Source organism: Neodiprion lecontei, chromosome 4 (genome assembly GCF_021901455.1).
Source record: "Neodiprion lecontei isolate iyNeoLeco1 chromosome 4, iyNeoLeco1.1, whole genome shotgun sequence".
In the NCBI taxonomy this organism is placed as follows: domain Eukaryota; kingdom Metazoa; phylum Arthropoda; class Insecta; order Hymenoptera; family Diprionidae; genus Neodiprion; species Neodiprion lecontei.
In genome coordinates this window covers 17,135,583-17,157,907 of record NC_060263.1, presented here as the reverse complement: position 1 = coordinate 17,157,907, position 22,325 = coordinate 17,135,583, and the positions used below count along the sequence as shown (strand labels likewise).

The 22,325-nt window shown below is 40.6% G+C and overlaps 1 protein-coding gene across 2 annotated transcripts in view; it reads left to right on the top strand.

Moving 5' to 3' along the window:
* The window catches only part of LOC107218463, a 259,589-nt gene that overhangs the window by 65,682 nt on the left and 171,582 nt on the right, over positions 1-22,325 (top strand). For both annotated transcript variants that reach the window (XM_015656350.2, XM_046736982.1), the window contains exon 3: positions 17,997-18,099. In XM_015656350.2, coding sequence (XP_015511836.2) covers positions 17,997-18,099 — 103 coding nt within the window. The remainder of the gene's footprint in view (positions 1-17,996; positions 18,100-22,325) is intronic.

The window sequence follows — 22,325 nt, the reverse complement described above, 5'->3', positions numbered from 1 at the left end:
ACTCAGGGAGCGTCCTGCGGTATAATCCAAGGATTGTGCTCGGAGCATGCCCGTGCTGGTTTGGCCGAAGAGAGACCCTTTCGGCGATGGCGACCTTCGCCCTGAGATCCTACGGAGATATTTTATCCCCGAGGTTTTTTACGAGCCGATATATCATACATCGACCACGGTACGAGCGGCCTGCTCCGCGTTCACGCCCGAGACCAGGATACCCAACACCAATGCTGACCGTGCTGGATATCCGTACGAGTACCTTGGACTCGAGGATATTCTTCGACGTAGCATCGTGACGGCCTTCGCGTCCCGCGCCGAAGGGATCGGTGTGAAATCTGGGCTCACTGAGTTTTGTGCCGTTTTATGTTTCCGATGCCTGTACGCGCCGCTCTGCCGACAATCCCTTCGTGTACCCTTCGTAACTTACGACAACTCGTTCGCTTTCGATGTAACGCATCGCGAAGCTCTGCCTACCCAAGGAACCCGGTCTGCGCCCATCGCGGCATTAGGTACTCATGGACCCACTTTCGAGTATAAACGCGTTACAGTTCAACGCCGCTTGCCGAACCTCGAGCTTAACCACACCCTGCTACCGCTGCACCAATTCGATAATTTTTCACGCCTCGTGCAACTTTGCTGCAGATCTCGCTCGTGCGAGGAGAGAAGTCGAAGAACGTTTGAACGCTGTCGAACACCGTTTAGACCTAATGTATGCTGATTGAAACCAGTACGTGTTACGCGAAGTAAGTACATCGCTTCCACATTGAGCAAGTTTTGCTACGGCTGGTGAACACGTGTCAATATATGACGTCGGATCAGAACTGCAAGAGACACTCATTACGGAATGTATCCAAGTCACCTTGATTTCCGCGATTATACCGAACCTAACAAAACTGACATCGACAAGTAAGTCGGAAAAAAAAGACTTCTAGATACGTTGACAAAAAAATAATATACATTTTTGCTAAAGAGATAATTACTGCGCAGACGATGTTGATCATTCTCGTTTTCCACAGTATTTGGTATCCTCGTGCCTGGACGGCATGTTTCGTCACTCGATTCCAGTTAACCCGAGACACTGCGGGGCAGAAGCTTTCTTCCGGACACTCCTTGGACGCATCACGATCGCTTGACACGAGAAATCCTCATCATTGCATTATGTCTCGTCCCTGTTGTGTCCATCCCTCGATTTATTAGCGGATTCTCGTTCTACACCCTCCTCGTCCTGCGTTAACAATTTTTTTCTTCCATTATCGACGCCTCACCGTTTCCCGCCTCTTTAGAAGAAAAAAAGAACCCTTCGAGCTATAGTTTCAACACGCAGTCTCCCTCGTTAGCGCAGAAAATTGCCTCATACCCCGCTACGATAGAACTGATCCCGTGGCTAATTTAGACTCTGAATAAAATTGTTCTCGTTTGTTATTCTTGTAAGCATGTCATCATCATAATCTTCACCCAAAGTTACATGCGTATGTGTAATACAGTATTGACTTTGTGCCACGTTTTTTTTTTTTTTTTTGTAAGTCAGTTCATTCATTTCCTTAGTTACTGTACCAGTACTCACTAAATTTCGAGAGTAATAAGCTTTTATGAAAAATCACCTTCGGCGTTCCAGAACATCTGATCCGAAAGTTTTTATAAATCGTTGAATACTCAGCACTGCTTTTTCTTCACGATATCACATTCTATGAGTTGTTTCAACATTTTCATAGGAAATTGGAGGACCAGAATTTTTCAAATTGAATCAAATACATATCAATCTAACTAATTGTAACTATGTCAAAGATTGAAGTGTGGATTGAAAAACGAAAAAAGTGGTTATTGGGAAAAATTTTCATACTTTTCTGCCACGAGAAATACGATGAAATCGGTTTGAGCACCTTTTGAATCAGTGGGTAAAATTGGCACTATTCATCAGCGTATCAATGAAATGTAACAGATTTAACATTATTTTATATGGGGAAATCGTGGATGGTGCTTCAATATCGTAGCGAAATATAGAAGTTCGTTTTCAAATTACAGTCCTGCCCGTCTCCTAGAACCAAAATAGACACGGGTATTGAAATCAATTTCAAAATAATTTTTGCCGAATCGCGTCAATAAATTTGTGCCACTAAATTTTTCAAGCTTACACTGTTTCTGAAGGCTTGGACCATACAATCAGAGATCCTGGTTTCATGGCCGATATCCGAATATGTTATGATTTACGTTATACTTGCAGCTGCTTGTAAAAAAGTAACAATTCTTCATCGGCAGTTCCGAGTTGACCGGTAAACCAAAATTGTCGTAATATCCGAACGTCACTGGCATTCGATCTTGTACCGCGATATTAAAGCCAACAAGTTTAGCTAGCGCGTAAACTTGATTCGACTTGGAACACGCGTTGGGGGAACAAACGAGCGTAGGAAGTATTAGTTAACACGTTTCCACTGGCAAGATTATTACAAGCCTAGGGCGTCACGTTGAAAACAATTTGGACTGCCGATAGGCCCTTAAACTCCAGACCTCGGATCCGACGACCTCAGCAATCACGCTTCAAAAACTTTGTCACGTGCTAAGAAGTCATCAGGGTGGATATTGTTCGGTACCGGGATAAAACTTGGCGGAAACAAGTTATCAAGTTTCGAATAGTGGGTGTACACTGTACGCGTATATCTATAACGCAAGCATACAAACTGGGATGAATTTGTGAAATAGTTATGGGTTTGGGTACAAGTGGTGATCTACGTACGCATTGCGTGTAAACAGGTTGTAGTATCGCGTGTGTCATTTCATTTAGAGAAGTGTTTCATCGGAGTGTCCTAGGTGCGTTGAGTTCGGTTGTTACAGAACATTCGTTGCCCATTATGCTATTACGGTTGATTTTCGTTCAGCCACCAGACCGCAGCTATGGGACGAGTGAGTGGCAAGGTGTGGCAGTCACGATGAAAAGTTAACCCCCGCTCGGATATAGACAATGTCGATCGATAACCCAGCCTTTGCGACCCATCGGAAATTGCCGGTGAAGAAAGAAACGATAGATGGATGAAAAACATACTTCATTAAAATGTCCAGTCACTTCGGAAGACCAACCCCGAACCGTGGCCTGCGTTGCCGAGTATGTTATGGGGATGAATATGCCGCGAATCGGTAAATCGACCATGAATTGAATCGAAAACTGAAATATTATTGACTTATTCGCCGTATAAATCGATCACTGAATCCGTAACATTCAGTCGATACTTGTAACACAATTTTCCCTTCTATTCGCAAACGCGGTAATCACGCACATCTGCAAAAAAAAAAACTTTTTTTTCAGCTGCATGGGATGTTTTTGAGTGTGCTAAATCGAAAAATGAGTCTAAGTGAAAGAACAAACACGAGGTCGAGGAAAAACCTGACGTGATGGAACTTTTTGAATATTTTTTTCCGTTTTCAGTGAGTGAAAATCTGAATCTGAGTGAAAAATGAAAAAGAAAAATAAGAAACAGTATGAAAATTCTGTGCAGTTTCTTTACTGCAGACGTGTGTTATTGAAAGTCTTCAGACATTGCTGGAATATTGCCACGTTGCTGCAGCTTGAGAAGATTTAGCGATGTTTTGAAAGATAGCAGTACTTTCGTCAAATACCCACAAATTTTTTAGCTTTATTTCGAAAGAAATGAAATTTATATGTTTTCACACTATTGTACGTATTTGGATTACAGTTTGATTGTGAAAACGAGTTTCAAAATAATTTGATACATTTTATCCGTTACAGTGAATTTTGGAATTCCGTGTCAGAAAAATCCAGACTGGTATCTGATAAGTTCGTAAAGTTTAAATTGAAAGCTAATCACGATTCTAAATTTCTTCTTTTTTGTTAATGGTCAGCAAAAAGGTTCATAACTTTTAATAAAAAAATCAACGTTTTACCGATAAAAATTGAAAAAATTTCACTCTACATAACGAAAACTCTATGCGCATGTCTCGATCGGAGATCAAATTAACGAAAATCATAAAAAACGAGCATCGCGCATGCGTTGTACAAAGTACGTACAGATATACGAATGATGTTATAAAACGCGGTGAATTAAAACGAGCCCTAATGTGTAGCTTGCACTCTTAGCGCAATAAACAAACTCTGGGGATTTCATCATATTAAATTCCGACGGGGAGCACATTCTCCGGGTTTTCCAGATGCGAACATATATCGTTGCATTAGCGAATGCCTTCATTGGTATACACGGGTATGTATGTACGGTAGGATGTGTAAAAAAGAAAAAATTTTGTTTTATCAAACGCGCATCAAAATTTCATTAGAGCATCTCAAATAGAATATCTCAGCCGAATATGAGCTCTTAATACTGATATTTAGAGGTACCTATTTTATTTTTGCCATATTTCATTCAAATAACAGGTAAAAGAATTCGAAAAATTATTGAATTCTTTTGTGACGTAAACGGCCTGATTTATAAACTATCTAAATACAAATTATTGTACGAAATTGCAAAGTCTATAAAAAATACTCAGATGGTATTTTCGGAACTGTAACCGATTAAGAGATATTTGCCTATAAACATTGTGTCGTCTTGAATATCTCTTAATCGCTCGGAGTTAGGAAAATTCTATTCAAGCACTTTTTTATTAAGCGTGAAATTCCCCATAAGAATCTATACTTGGTTAATTTATAAGTAACGCCGTTTACGAGGAAACAAAATTTTTTTAAATTCTCAATTTTTTTTACATATTATCTAAATGGAAAATGGGAAAAATAAAGTAGGCGCCTATATATAAATATATATTAATCTTAAGAGCTCATATTCGACCGAGATGTTCTATTTGAAACACCCTACCGAAATTTTGTAACGAGTTTGAAAAAACAAATTTTTTTTTATGGCACACCCTAATATACAGGCACGTCGAAGCTTTGTTTTTTGTCTCTTTCTTTCCCCGTATGGGGTTGAAAAATCTTCAACACACCGTGAGTCGCGTGCCTGTCAGTGCAAAATCCCAGGCGCAAAGCGTTACTCGTTTTAAATTTAAACCCATGGATTAAACCGCGGATCAACTTCCCCTCTGTGGCCATGTAACCCCGGGTTATTTTTCGTATTGTTTTTCGAACGAAACGATAATGGGATTTCAAGAATACGTTGTCCGTATTTTTACTCATCCACCACCTTGTTCGTGGTGCATAATTTTTACTTTGCTTTTTTTTTTTTCTTTTTTTAATGCCTTTGCCCTGCCGTGTCATTTCCCAAGGGATAATACACTGCGTTCTGATTCGGCCTTTCTCTGGGGGTTATATCGAACATCATTCCGGAAACGAGAATTTGAACAAATTTTCGAATCTTCGATGTACTTTCCGTGTCGAATTTTTTGCCGAGAATTCGTATTGAAAAAAAAAAGTTGATAAACAAAATTATTCTAATATTATGGTTGAGTTTCGTCACATCTGTCTCAATATGGTCAAAGGATCAATTATCAATCTTTAACGAAGAAATCAAACTAATTGGTTGTTCAACAATTTATGCACGCTCGATACCGAGGCTTAAAAAAATGGGACAATCGTCACGACATTCTCTTCTCTTTGCTTTAATTTCGTCTCTCTGCAATCTGCTAGACGAACTCGAGTGTCATTTGGAATTTTCCCGCTGGATTAAACTATCGCATCGGTAAAACACAAAGGATTTCGAACAGTCCCTGAAAAAGGTTTCTAAATACAACGAATTCGTAATATATTTAAGTGCGTCGAGATCCTTTGATCAATTTAACCGCCCCATTTCGTTCGTTCCACGGTAAAGGTTAGGATGAAGCATCAGAGGCAACTTGCGGGAAACCATCTTCGATTCTTCGGCATTTTAGAGAAGTTATAGGAAGCCTGGATTGGGTCAGGCTAGCCGGGCCAGCGAGGCTGGGACTTGTAAGAGACAATAGGAAACGCGTGTAACGCCACGCGCCCCGCGCAGCCACGGATCCACGCATTCACGGACTCACCCTGCACGCACACGCACGCATCGCGATTGCACCTTGCGACCGTAACGAGGTATTCAGCAGATGTGGGCGTCTGCTTTGAGGGGTGCCCTGGTCGATTTCGACGTTGACGTATATATCTCCAAATACCAAAGTCCACGAATCTAAAACTCGAAAAAGGGCCTGACAGCCCTACTTTGTACGTACACTGAGAAAAATTTCCTTTTTTACAGTAACTAGAATAATTCAGTAAAACAGGCATCGTTAAAAAAACTGTTTGAATATTGTTGGAATTACGAAAAACAATATCAGCTTCTGAGGTTTACTCTACTTTTTTAACTGAGCAAGGCTTTAACGTCAATTTATTGTTGCACAAGCATTAAATTATTGCAACCGTTACAAGAAAATATAGTAACAGTGATCGTAACGAGAAAGAATAGTAACGGATACTAGACGTTCTCGTTACAGCTAGAAAACTAATTTTCATATTTTACCTAGAACTATATTTTTCGATTGTGGTAAAAAATGAAAATAATTAAGGACTGAGCGGTAACGGGAACTAAAAATTTCTCTCGGTGTAATTATAATCAAAAACAATCCAACGCATTTTCATTCGATACAGAAATAAATAAATGGCACTGATTCTACGAATTTACTATTAACGTGTGTCGAATCCGTGCCATTTCCTTATTTCTACCTCAAATGAAAATGCATTGGAGTATTTTTGTTCATAATTGTGTCTAGAATGCGGTTGATTGTGAGATACGTGGATTTCGATGTTTGAATATATATAAATATATTCGCGAACGTCGAGATCGACTAGCACCGGCACCCCATTAACTTCCAACGTCATTAACTAGTTCGTACGAACACTAGGATGGAGTCAAGTAGGTACAGCGATTGTATGCACTTAGCGAATAACTCGAGCCCAAAAAAACCTAAAGCCTTCTAAAACTATATCTTTCTGAATCCCGAAAGTTCGTTGAAAAAAAAAAAAGAAAAAATAATTTCAACCTCACACAAAACATCGAACATTAGACATTCTTTCACCTATTCAATTTTTCGTCGTAACTACAGTCACGAATTCAGATAAGATGTACCCTCGATCGCGGAATCCACTACCCCTAGATTTTCATCAACCACGATTACGCTTTTCGGTCACGCAGTCCTAGTTCAGTTTCGCTCTCGCAAAGTTGCAACTGAATAAAAAAACCTAGAAATTACGAAGCTAGAAAGAAGAAGAAAGCGTAAAGAAGCTGGAAATACGTGCGTCATGCGAGATTTCTCACAGCCACGCTTGACGCCGCGCCGCAAACGCTCGTAACAGCCTCGTTTATAATGTACGCGTGTGTCCATAAAATTTGTTACATAGTATATACACTCGTATACCCGTGTAGGCACGGGACTACACAGTGTAAGACCCAGGCCAGTGTTATCTCGAGCCGTTCTTAATACGCGGATGTGTATGGTGTGTATGCCGACGCCTGTAACAATAATTTCATTCTCCGATGGCTCCGATGCTGTGCGCTGGAAAAGCCTACGGGTGGGTAATGAAATGCTAACTGCCTGCACCCGCCGGCGCAGCCTGTTTAGCATATTGTCGCGACCACAATGGCAATTTGCGTGAAATATATCCCCCATTTTACCATGACGCGGGCGTTTCAAATGTACCGGAATTAACTCGTTTCACCCGGAATATAGGTTCATCGGAAAAACGCGTGTGCGCGGAACGCATATTTTTTCTTTATGTGTTAAAATGATAATAATAACAATAATAATGACAATAACAACAATAATAGAAAGGAAACGAACGACACGGCTAGTACACGCGACTTGCGCCACAACCCCTAGAAATCACACGGACAGAATTCATTTTCCAGAACTGCGACTGCGTTTGAATCCGCGGCGTGTCTCCAACGATAAGTTCACGTACGCGGATCATGCCGATGTATCGCAAGGGTTCATTTATTAGCAAGCTATTGAACAAATTATATGTATTCTAAGTAATCCTTTGTGCTATTTGGATTGATGAAGTTTCTCGCTGCTCACGAAAATATTTTCTACGTCAGCTGTTAGCTGTACAAAGTAGAATCGTTTGGAGAATTTCTCATTTTTCTATTGAAATTAAAATAGCCAATTCAATTTTGAATTGCCAAATATTACCTCAGCTAGTATGAGGTAATATGTATCGAAACTTTTGCCCCAATATTTTGAAACTTCTTTCGGCATAAGTTTGGTGAAACAAGCAAAGCTTGGACCTTCGTTACAATCACAGATTCTCTGAGTTAAACGTTTCGCAAAATAACGAGAACGTGACTGGAACGACTGTATTTTACACGCTTGTCAGATTCGTAAAGTCGATTCCATAAAGTCCGTCTCAAGTGAAAGACAATTTTTCAACCTGTATTCATTAATTTGGCAATACGTGAAAAAATTCACTCGCGAGTGATAAATCCCTCGTCCAATTGAGGGATATAGGTGTGCTGCTTACCCGCGTGTAAAAGAGGGCCATTCGAGCCTCGCCGCGCGATAAATATCCTCAGCGACAAAATATTGAGAAATAAGAAAGGTCGGCCGGAGGAGAGATGACAGACGAGGCCCGAAGGAGCGGTAAGTCAAGGCGTATGCTAACCGAACCGTGTCCCGGACCCCACGGAAATGATATCTGCACCCCGACAGAATCGCCCTCTCTTTCTCATCCTTCCATTTTCCTCCTTCTCCCTTTCTCACTATCCCTCGCTTCGTCTCGAAGTATGATCCATGTAGCAGAAGAATAATAACGGTCGAAAGGTCGGCTGGAAATTGGAAATAGTCGATTGATATCGATCTTGTGTCGAGTCTGCGTGAGGAGGCAATTAAACGTTGCCTCGAATTACTTGTATTACCACCGACTGCTTGTAACGCTTGCAATTAATAGTTCGACGTACGCGGTTATACAGTTTTAATTTTCCGGTAACGAGCCGAAGTTAACATTTTAGCGCGGAACGTATTCTACGTGGAATCCGCATTGATTTTGATACCATAAAATTACCGTTCGTAAAAATTATTTTCTTTTCTCTGACGAAGAATGTTTTAGCAGTAATTAGAATTTCGATTGGAAAGAAATTTCAGCTTTTAGTTTGACGGATGATCTCTGTATGTTTGACATTTTATGGGGATAATTCGGTTTCCGGTTCACATTCAATTCTTCAATTCGATTTATCGAAAGAAAAACTATAAGGCATAGGCCTAGACGGAACGGAACTCGCACAAAAATGTCAGACATTTGTCCGTGCTTAAGCCCATTCTGTGTTTCCCTTATCTTATCTTACCATCTTCTACGTATTAATAATAACAAGTACAAGTTTTTTAATCCAGTGTTCGTCCATTATCCGGAAACTATACCGTTATGGAATAGAGATAAACCGGAAGCCGCAATTATCCGAATGGATAATCAATACGCAACTTGTTGAACTGACAATTCAACGCACACAAGGATGCATGTATGTATTTTTATACGCATTATTTGCTGGTTTTATGTCCGATTGAACGATCAGTTTCCCCGGTGGCCTGTAGTTTATTGCCAAAGGTCGTCGCTCACTAGTTGCTACCGCCGCTAGATACGGTCTGTAAATAACTCGATATAATTCTCATTTCATAAATCGCCTCACCTCGAAGCGATAAATCTCTACGTACTTACGCAGTCGCTTGAATTCTTATCTTTCGCACGCGACCCCCACGTTCACGGCTAGTTGACAGCTCGAAATATCCCTGACAGCGTTTAATTTACATTACTTCCCAAAGTACGTCACTTCCTGTGAAATGTACGCACGAAACAGCGAACAATATATTATTGTGCAGGAATGACGAAAACTTTGACTTTGTTCATTTTTTTTCCCCCGACATCCATCGTCCCGCGCTTTATTCGGCAAGTGGGACAACATTTTTAATCCGTTAGTCGGTATCGAAAGAGATAAACACGTTTCTTCGGATTTATCTATCATCCGAACCGTATGTTAGAAACGAATCGTAGGTTAGGTTAGAAAGTAAGCCAATACGTACCTATTCGATGCCTTTCCTCTATATTTAAAGATCTCGGTTAGAAACTAATTCAACCGTTTTCAAAATCGCCGCGAGTTCCTACGGCCTACATCATTGAAATTGATAATAATACAGGACCGAGGAGAAACTTTCCTCTCTCGAACGATTGACCGTAATTACGATTATTGCGCCGAATACTTTTTTTTCCGCGGCGATAAAAATCGCAGGTTTTAAAATCTCTCGAATGCAAAACTGTCCGATCGATTATCGTGCCGATTGTCGAGATCTGAAAACGTTTTCTGTAATTGGGGCCGCGTAAAAATGCGTGGTCGCTAATGATTGTACGGCTGCCTGCTTCCGGAAGTGCGATGAGCCTGGAGCGAGAAGCCGTTTAGGATAAAGAAACGACACCCGTACGCCGTACCTGGGCATTATACGTACATATACTCGCAGGAGATAGAATTGCTAACGGTTATAATGAGGATACAAAGGCGGGAAAGAGGAAACGTGAACCCGCCAACCTGCGGAGAGGCCACCAACACCAGTAATAAATGTTCTCGCTCTCGTAAAAACGTTATTGCCTGCTGGGCGGCGGCGCGATATGAAAGACAGTATATATGAATATTATACGTATAGGGATGTACGTGCGAAGAAGAGACACGCCGAAAGTCGTTCGCACGTAATATCGCGATGTTCTTCAGGCTTTCCGCTACCCTGCCGCTCTAAGTCGTGTATCATCACCGCCTGTCTCCCTTGCCCGATGAAACGGAACGATCGTTTCAGCGACGCGAATTATCAAAAGTGGCGGAAAATTGCCGTAGCGAAATAAAAGGGGAAAAGAAAGGGGTAAGTCACAAGGTGAAACGGAACGGGATAAAAGGATGGAAAATAAATCGGCTTTGGAGAATTCTCGCGTTCGGAGGAAAAAGATGCGCCGAATATTATTATTTTAATCTGACGCAATGCTGGTACAGAAGCGTGGAAACTAACCGGTCGAACAGTTTAAATTCGCTGAAATTTATACACAAAATATTAACTGGAAAATTGTACGTGTCGGAACGCGTGATAGCAATTTCAGCACATGATCGCTTGTTGTTATTCCAATGATTCAAACGTGTTGTGACGATATTGAAAATAAATACGATTTGCCTGCAAGAATCCGTCAAGTATCTGGAAGAAATAAAATCCTGATCAGGTAACGAACTGGTACACAATACACGACGACATTTGAAATAATAGATATTAAATCGCGTGATTAAATCTAAAAAGTACGTATGCTCGAGTATTTATAGTCGAAACCCCCTTTCGTTATATGGAATTTCTCCGATCCGCTTTGCGCTTTAACGTACGTTTCAACGATAACTGCTCGATATATCTTCTTCATTCTTCTCTATTTTATTTTATAGACTTTGAATTGAAGTCTATTTTTATCGTATAAATTTTGCGCCGTTTATACTCGTTTAATATTGAACTATCAGGTCTGGTTTGTTGGCCTGAGCCGAGTAGGGGGAATAATTTTATGTTCTACTGTCAATTTTTGACGTGGTTAATCGATCACCCTGAATAAATGGATCATTGTTTGGAATATTATTTAATTTATACAATATTTCTTTTATTTTAATCGGCTTTATTTCCATTGTTTTACAAAGTGTCACAGTGTTTTAGCTTTTGATTCGAGCCTTCATTACACGGATGATGGAATAAGCCCTTTTCTTTTCTACAGTTTTTTTTATTCATGTGTGTCTTAGTTTCCAAATTTCGAGAAATTTTGTTCAATTCTTTGGAAAAATCTGGGCAAATTCACTCACAAATGTATTTTTGTAAATAGAAGTCGTAATGAGAAAAAAAAATTCATTCGTCAATTATTTCGACAAGTTCTCCAGGCCAACGCAGACCTTGATATATGAAATGAAACCTCATCTTCGGAATATGATGGTATGAGAGATAAAAATCCTCGAACTATGATATTGACATACGCAAAATGTCACATCTTACATATCGAGGGAAAAACATTTCTAATTTCTAATTCAATTGCAGTAACTGGCCTTGATCGACTCAAGTGTGTAAAATTTCTTTTTCTCGATCTATACACTCGTTGTACAATTGGAATAATCATTGAACATACGATACTTTCACAATGTTCAATATACGCGAAAATTGTGACAGTTCCCTGAAGAGGTGAGAATATATCTTAAATCCATTTCATCACGAAATTCTCTTTCGTGCACTTGGCTCCAATCGCCTGTCAATTATCGGCTTTCCCTTGCCACGTGTTCTCCTTTTCTTCCGTCCTTCTGTCTTGTCTTTATCTTGAGAGACAAAAAGCAATACACGATGTGCAATTTCCATATCGCGTAGGTCTAAATGGGCGAGCGTGTTTTTCGACTGCAGGGGGATGAGTCTTGCTCGAGGTAAGCAAGGGTGGGAACGGGGCTCGGGTTCTGGAGCTTTTGGGGCACGGTGTTAATATAAAGACAAATGAACCGCGCTTACGCGACCCCAGCCATGTGTCTTTATATAGACAGAGCGCGTCTCGTGCCGGCGTGGAAATATCAACGGAAAATATTTGGTCGTAAAATTGTTGGGTCGGCCCCCTTTTCCCACCCGGTGTGCAACGTCCTAACGGCAGTCTGTGTATCTGGACGAAAATTTCATAAGCGAAAGAGAATTTTATTAGCTTCGCTGTACGTAATTTATTCCGAAAGAACGGGGCGACAGATTATAAAGTGATATTAGCTGTCGGGTGTTTCGCCTTCTTTACGTCCGCGCGCATTTTACTTTACGCATCTCGGTCCTCGTCGGGCTTGCGCTTGCCGAGGAGGGCGAGAAGCGCGAAAAGGGCGAGAACTGGTCCTGTAAGCTCTTCCTCTGAGGTGGACGATTACGTGGCGTAGGTGGCGCGGTATTAAGACAGGTCCGCGGAACCTGCTTGTGTGCGTCTGCGTCGTTATTTGCATCAACGGGGCAAAGTATAACTGACGCAAATGGGAATTTATGTACTCCTGGTAATTATTCCACGGTTTTCAAATATTTATGGTTGAAACACTGCAGTTTGTGCCGTCGCGAGGATGCGCTGGTTCGACGATGGTTTAATCCCGTTTTGCGCACGATGATACAAAGGCACTACGTCTTCCTTTGCCATTGAATATTAACGAAGAGATGTCTTGGAATATTCCAATTAAACAGAATAATCAATTGTAAACGTTTTAATTTGTATGTAATTGTTTTAGTCGCGATCAACTGCTTAGGCCTGTCACGAGTGCACGTGAATTAGTGATTTTTAATACAAACAAAATTTCTAATCTTTATTTTAAAAAATTGGTCCACAACTTTGGTAGCAATAATTTTGCTTAGCAATTTCTTATTGCCAGTAGAAAACATTACAATTTTGTATAACTTGTGAAAGCACGTTTCGACTTTAAATTAGGTGTAGTTTTTGGAATGACACGAAAGTCTGTCGCGATAGTTTCAAGTTTGTTTAACAAATAGTGAAGATCGAATATTTCAAAAAAATATTAACCCTGTCGATTATGATCAGTCATACGCAGTAAATGGTCTCAAAAATGATTGAAAATAATTTTCGGTGTTCGACAAAATTAGATTTATAACCAATCACGTTCAATATGAATAACCCAGTATTGTCTGCAATGAATTTCTGTGATAATTCAAATCGAGATTTACCAAGTCAGTTGTATCGACCAAAGAAAAAAAAGATATGTTTGGTATATTTCTCCTATTTGTTACATCTAGAGAAATGTTTACGATCAGCTCAGTCATAACGGGTTATTTCTTTCGACATTTAGCTATATAAAGTTGCCAGTCAAAGTTCAGTAAAAATAAAAAACAAAAAAATTAAAATAACGTACAATGATGTGATTGATTATCAGAGGCCAAGAATGTTTCGACGGTTGGCACATCTGGTAGTGATATTTTTTGTCCGATACTAAATTTTGCGCGAGTCGCAATTATGCGAACAGCCAGCAAGAACAGAGTTTCGAAAACACATCAGATACTCGTTTTGAAATACAAAATAATTGCGCGATACAATCCCGAATCAAGCATTTCAATCAACTTATTCTGACAATTACATTTGCACCTCGTTGTCTTGATTTGCATGATGTAATATTGACAGTCTGTGGAAGCCGATGTGTGACTGCATCTTTGAACATTTCTTATCGCTTTGAACCTTCAGATGTTCGTCTTTAAGATGCTACACGTTGATTGGATCTCTGCAGAAATTCCTCCATAATCTTATTCAGTAAAGAATCAATGTAAGAACCTCGGTAACAAAGTTTTTTTTTTTACTTGTTCGATACAAATTTTACAGATTAAACAAACAGAATTATTCTGTTTAAGCTGTCGCAACCAAAATATAGCCGACCACGCAGTAATAATGCAATCTCTTGATCAATGCCGTGAAAACTATTTTCTTATCGTACAAAAGTGAAATAAATTTTTCCCAAGTCTGATATTTGCATCGGAAGTTTATATCTCTGAAATATATTGCAAAAATACCCTTAATTCAGAATGATTTTTGGTTAAATAATAACACTACGCAACAAATTGAATACTTTGTTTTTCACTGGGTTTACAGTATGTAATTATGATTCCTATTTAAAGTCAATTGAGGATTATAAATAATATTTTCACATCACGTCAGATTTCATAGAGAAAGGCATTAGCTGATTTTTTTTTAAATTATACGAATAAGCGACAAAAAACCTTATTTTTCACTAAGGAACTTATACTTTTTTCAACAATTGCCTTTCCTTTTTTAGTTAATTATCGTGGTATCCCACTTCTGACACTGCTGTAACGAACTTGGCGTTACGGACTTAGATTGGGTTCGTTAAGCGATAAAAAAAAAAAAGAGACCAAAACAGGTAAAAATTACAAGATGGGAAAAATGCTTTATTAGCGATACGTGTTCCTTGGTGTAGGTGGAAAACAAGACTGTTTTTAGCAGCAACCTTATTCATTTGGCGACATATTAAAGCTCTTATGTCTCTTATCTATGACGACTACTAGACCAGAAAAAGGGCAAACGTGTGATTTCACCCTTTGTAATATTTGCCTAGCAACCGTGGTTTTGAGACGTGATATCTAAATATAAATTTGCTGTCTTTTTTTTTACTCGTTGTACGTAATGCGAACAACTATTCGAGATATTGATGATTTTTTTAGTGTCGCACAGTGTTGCATCGGTTGATCAATTGTAAGGTAATAGAAAATCATGATCAATCAATGACGCTGACGCATGGGCACAACTTCAATGCTATATTTTACACACTGGGACGTTCTTTGGCGCATACGCATTTTCGAATAACTCGATTTTATGCACTGCGTCATTGAGCATAAGCTACCCAACCCCAATATTACACGCTGTCAGTGACGCCTTCGGTACTATACAAATCAAATCTTCACGGATGTTGAAAAAAAGTGCGTGTGTCACACATACCGATGAGTGATATCTGACTCTTGTCATTACAGTGCTCGCTTCTGCGCCTTGCGGTGAAAACTTCCCACACGTTTGAAATAGCCTATTTTCGTCACTTGTATCACAATATGCTATTTTCCTCATACCTCAGCTAAGAATCTCTCTCCGTAAGAGTCTCGAAACAACTCTTATGTATAATTAGTCTATTGTTTAGACCCAACGTTTCACCAATTTTATAAAATCAATTTTCAACAAGGCGCTTAATTTCGTCGCCATTACTTTTTCGGAATATTTGAATATCATTGTCGGCCTCGGATTCTCGCAAGAAGCAAGGATTGGCGTCGCGCTGTTTTTTTTTTTTTTTTTCTCTTTATTATGGTTAATCAGCCGGAAAATTGATCAAGTAATACACGCCATTGCTGCCACGCATTGTCTTTACCAGCTTGAAAATGTTTCTCGCGCACGCTCGCGTGTATAAATCGGCGATTGCACGCATTCGTTCGTTTATACGAGGCGTTTATGTTCGTCGCTCGCACGCTGCGGGGCTCAACGCCTGTCTCTCACACACAAATGCGATGCGAGGTTAATGATTCCTCCACAGATTACGGCCAGCCACAAACGCCGTCGGGACGCACCCTTGCACCCTGTTACGTCACGGTAAAGGTGACCTACTGTGGAATTTCAATGATCCTATGACGGGGTCCCTGAAGCTTTTTCGCTGATGTCAGAATGGCTCTTCAATTGTTTGAACGACATGTCCTAGATATCGTACGAACATATTCAAATGGTTCTCCGAATCACGTGCATTGTTTTGGACTATAGAATATTGATGGGTTTTACATCTTTTTACAGTTCTGGTTGGTAATCGAACCAGAACTCTAACTCCCCCCCCCTATAAAACAGGTTATTACTTTGCGAAATGTTTTTGTCAGTAAATAAAATCATGTGCGATATTTTGCGGATTTTCAGTCTAAAACGTTTCGATGTTAGCAGCTTATAAAATAGATGCGAAAATATCGACAAAACCGACAATAATCGAGTTCAATCGAGTATAACTTAAAATTATAGAAACCGCAAATAAAAAAAAAAAAAAAAAAAACGGTTGAAACACACTTTCAAATTTGCGGTTTAAAAAAACATTTTTATTAATTTTTTACAACAGCAGCTGAAAATCTAACCAAAAATATAAAAAATTGTGAGAAACTCGAATTATTATTGGTACGCAATGATTTCAAGTTTCTCAATTTTACGCATGAGAAACTTTTCACCTCGCAGATGCTATCGAGGAATAAGTTTCGGAAGTAATGCATCTTCCGAGGGTGCAATATGCGAGAAAAGTGTAATTCGCGGGCCACGTAATCGACATATGTTTCGATCAAGGCATACGATTTCGCTCCGGTACCGCCGCGTGAAATACGAATTCTAACGATGTACGGTCGGTCGGGTGCTCGGGAAGTAAGAATAGATGGTATCGTTGGCCCGATTTCCTTATTTATAACGGGGTAAATATTTATCACGGGTCGGTGTGCCGCGTATAGAGAACAATGCCAATCCATAAGCGGGAGATTTTCCTTCCCGCCTCCGGCAGCATCGGCTAGTGGACCCCGTGGGATTAATTTTCGGCCGAAGGGTAGAAATATTCACGGTTCCTTAAAACCGGACAAACCCATCCCTTACGGACCATCTTGGGCGGCGTTGTGCCAAATATTCACTCAAAATACTGACCTCCAGCCATCGCGCCATGGATGCCCTGCAGTTTTACCTCTCCTTCCTTGGTTTATTCACCTTATTTCTTTTTATTCTTTTTCGTTTGGTTTATTTGTACAGAAAATGTCGTTTCATCGTACGATATTTTATGGAGGGTGATTTGGAAAGTCAAATTGTCGGTGTTATGTGCAAAACACAGTAATAACAAAATTTAATTCGTGGCTAGTGACTGATTTCTAGCTATGATCAATGTTTGGACCAGCAAGGAAGGTATCTCGGATCGATCTCTCCGATTTGATTTATTTTGTAGTAATATGTTATAGTAGAGTAAAACTAAGCGATACGTATTTTTTTTTATCTACCATCAAACACTTTGAGGGGGTGAAACCACCTCGCACAGTAAGGCATGTCAAGGGGCGATTTGGTAGTTTGTTTTTTTTTTTTTTTTTTGTTAATCGAGAAAATGAAATTTTGGCTCTCTCGTTGTGTCAAAATTTTTCCAGCTGGATTGGTTAAATAGTGTTACGTCCTTGTGAGTGAAACTGCGAAGTCGCCCCTTGACGCACCTCACTTTACATGGTGGTTTCACCCCCATGAAGTACTTAATCGTACATGAAAAAAAAAAAAATACGCGTCACTTAGTTTCTAGTCTACTATAATAAATTACAAAAGAAATCAAGTCAGAGAAATCGATTTTAGATAACTTTCTAGTACAAGTTTGTTGGTTTTCGTGTCAGAGAAAATATCCTGGCTTCGTAGTGTTCATCTTATAATCAATCCTTCCGCCGGCGAAGGTGGAACAAAAAATGAATAATAAACGAACAAATAGTGGCGAGTGTAATTCTTACCTCATAAAACTAGCAATTTCTGGACTATCCAAATCCTCATTGTTCATTTTCTGTTACAGTCGATCAGATGCACGGTGAACGGATGCTCGTGCGACTCGTTTACACCAGGAAAGCGTCACCTGCGGTACTGCGAGAAATGCCATCACGGCTGGGTGCCTCACGGTGAGTTCTTAGTCAAACGTACAAACCCATATCTTGGACGATCCTTGTTCGGCATTGAGTTAGGGTGAGTTGTCGTACGGAAGATCGCGCAAAGCCGGATAACACGCGGCGGAACGCAAAGCATCCTCCGATAACTCTCGACTATCGTACAACGGGCATGAAGCGAATTTCTCGAATGTCAGCATACTTCATCCGGCGAATCCTGAGGGACAAAATTCAATTTTCCGACGATGACCAGCACTCGTCCCTCCGGGGTTCTCGCGCTCTCGCTCCGTCGCGTAAGACCTCGGACTTTATGCGGTCGTAAGTTTTAGAATGTTACAGGACGGCGTTGCGATACATGTATTTTTCGATATATACACGCGCGTATAGACACGGTTGTATCCCGTATCGCGCTTAAAATTCCGCTCGCTTGACCCACGATAGATTGGAGGCGGCCCGGCGGTGCACTGCGGAATACATATCAATTTCCAAGCACGTCTCCGGGGACACCCGTGACGATACCGAATTTTCCTCGCTCTTTTACAAAATCATAATTCCCGCGATCCCTTTGTGCGGTTCACCTACGGGCGAATATTATATATGGGTGAACGCGAGGACCGTATCTTTGCGTTTAACGCAGACCCCTGTCGCACCGCGTATAATCTTTCGACGAAATGTTTCCCGAGTCAGTTTCGTCGTACAGGTTTGCGAAACTTTCGATTATCGACTTTCGCAATCCGCACAGTGCTTCGGTACGTAACAAAACCTGAGATTTCTAGAGCGTACTAAGCTTTGTGGGTGAAAGCTTTTAGTTCAATCGTGATACATTTAATGCCGACACGAAGCTGATCCCCAAAAATGCAAAGCGAACTTTGTTGCTAATCTTTATTTGATGAAACTGGCTGTTCGGCTGGTTTTACACAGATTTTAACCGAGCATGCCAGGAACGATGAGATGTAATTGTGATCCAAGCTAACGTCTCTGGATGTAAAGCTTGGAGCTTCGAGCAAGTTAATAGAAGTAATGTAGTCGACAGAATCGACGATAAAAGCTTCGCTCTCGTTGCGATTGACCATTGGGTTATTTTCGTTCGTTGCCCGAGTCACAATTATTTCGACATATCTATATTTACGGGCGTTGCGCCATGCCAAGCTTGATATCCTTACGAAACCTGGTCAGGTGCACTGGCTGATCTTTCGCAAGAAAATTGCATTTACAACAGGCTTGGGTTCCTTGGAAGTTATTCAGGTATAGAAAAGCAACTTGATGAGCATTTTGAAATTCCGTAAACCGATACAACAGTAACAACACTGTCTCCAAAAGCTTCTCTCTGATCGAATGCCGTTGCAGTTTCACGTCGATTTCATTACCTTTTGGTCGGTTAAAAGAAGCTTCGGTTCGTTGCAGAACCTGCTAAATTCACCATCGGAAGGAACGAATGTCCTGACGCACCACTTTTGTGAGGTAGAAAATTGTAGAAGAGAACCGGCGCCCGATCCTAGTGGATTTTCACACCCGGTCTCGTAAGTCTGAGAGGATTTGCTATTCGGTCCGAAAGTCGCCCCGGGATACGAGGCCTCGCCTAGGATGGAATGCGACGCGACTTCTCTCGAGTTTGTGACAACGGACTTAGACACCAACCTCCTACCGTGTGCGTCGCGAGTTTCCTTTCTTTTCGTCGCATCATTTTTCTCCTCTATTTCTCCTCGATTTCTCCCGAGCTGCATCGATCCTCATTGTGAATCGTCCGCATTGTCACCCCGGTACAATGGGAGCTGGTGAAGGTAAGAGGGTAATTGGCCGATCGCCGCGTCGGAAGACGCACAACAATGTATCGCCTCGGCATCCTGCACAAAACGGCAACCGGGCCGATTTTCCTTTGGACACGGTCAATCAAATCGTTCCGTGCCGCGTCGCCGCGACTAAGATTAGAAATTTTCTCTTCTTCGAGCCGACTGACTCCGTCCTTTCCCCTCTTCCTCAAACCAGCTCACACTCATCGCTCGTCTTCTTTACGAGCCGATCCCCCTTGTGTACGCGTGGATATTGTACGCCTCTACCAAAATCCCCTCCCCCTTCACCATCTTCTTCTACTTCTTCTTCTTCTTCTTTAAAGACGGGCTCGTATTTATTTTTTCAAAGGCTTAATTGTATCAGATACGAAAGTTTCACCCTTTGAAACAGGCCCGAATGCCGTCGAATAAAATTAGTCCTGGTGATTTGGTCAAGGAGGTAAAAGAGCCCCCCCCCCCCTTCACTGCTCTCGTCGCGATCACCGGCATCTCCCTCCATCACGCACCAACCGGAATCATTCATCTCTAGCAAATTAAGAATTCCCACAGCGCAGTTCCCATGGCGACGTCGACGCGGAGATAAGCGAGACTCGAAAACGCCTCGCTGCTCAACATCGTGCCGAATGTTATACTTGGCAAACGTTATTTTCGGTCACTACGTGTTCGACGAGCCGTCGAGGTCCGAGGATCTCGTAACCGTACGTCTCGTTTCGATCGAGTGATCACCTGTTATGCGATAATTCGCCGCTCGGTTCGTCTGTGTATAATTATGTAAGATCGATTTTAATGAAGATTTGTAAACACCCGGAAAACCAAACCCAACCCGGTCAATACGGACCGAATTCGTCAAGACCGATCGAATTGTGGGCAAAAACTTCTCGTCAAACATTCAGCGTGGAATCGTTTTATCTGTAATAGCGTTATACCCCGTTATGTGGGTACACGGTTTAAACTCCTTGGAACATTAACGGTGCGCTTGATCCAAGGAGAAGCTAATTTATTCCTTCTTCTTTTTGCGCATGCAATCTCTTCACACTCGAGGACGCTAGAAGCGATCGAGTACAATTATTCTGTGTAGATTGTACACGTAGATTCAATTAATTCGTCAAATTCATGCGGAAAATATAGTTTTTGCAACTCAGAGCAAGAAATCGGTTATGTGAAACTAGAATAACGTTAAATGGCGAAAATTGTTTCAGGCGTTTGTTCAAGAGTGATTGGAAATTCATGATACGATAATTTCGTGGTAAAATGACAAGATTCCTACTATTTCTAATGTCAAGTAAATAGTGTGAAGTAACTGTACCTAATACGGCGTAGTAGCGATTTTTCGATAACTGTGCTATGAATTCAAAAAACGTCGACGGCGTCTTATATTAGAAAGACCTTTAATCGCTGCATAAGTTTGTTAATACAAATTTAATAATACGCCTATCAATCGATACGTTTAGTCTAATTTGAAATCATGGTAGGAGTTCTTCCTAATATAACCATAACTGTTATTGAGTCGTCGGAGAAAATTCTCTTTCTTGCGTAGAGGAACCAATGTATCCAAAAATTATACAGAAACAAACATCTGCACTTATTGCATTGAATAAGTTTGATCAAAGTAATTCACTGATTTTTTTCGCAAAAGTCTCATCGAAATAGCTGCACATTTTTGAAAATCTGCCGATTCTTCTGTTTTTTTTTCTTCAATTTTCGCGCTTAGGTCCGATTTGTTTCAATCAGACAAATTTTTCACAACGCAAATCTCAAGCAGGCCACATTGGATCGAGTTATCTTATAAAAACAAGGCAATAGCCATACTATTCTCAACCGTACAGAGTTTGGCTGTCGGAGACTATCCGGAATACGTACTGGAACCAGATTTATAAAAGTGACCCGATTCAGCCTATCCCGATCGATTTGACCACCTGACGAGTCCAAAAATTAATTCTCCGCCAACTCACCACCCGAGAGTCCCCGGAGTTTAAGGGAAAGAGCCAACAATCGACAAAGCACGCGGTTAAGATAAGTTGCCAAGACAATTGTAATTTCGCACTGGAGGCATTGTACTGCCAGGGAGCTGAGTATAGGTCGGAAAAACGTTCGAGTGAAAATATCTTTAAGCCATTACGTGTAGTAATGCGCCTGGTGTTTCTGTTATGTTAATATAGATATATATATATATAGGTGGATGTACGCAAATCGTTCGGTGATTTTTGTTATTTACTCTCTTTTTCGGAGACGAGACCGATAATATATTATTCATATATTTTATTAAGGGAAAAATTAGACGTCGGTTTATTGGATCCATATCCCCAAAATTTAATATCCTTTTATTTTGTATAATCTCACAAACTCGTCAGTTTTCAATCCAGATCCTCTGTTTCTTAATTGTAACGATTGAATCTGAAATCGTATCGACTGTTTTCCAACCGTAGTTTTCCGTGTCAGGATACAGTCGGC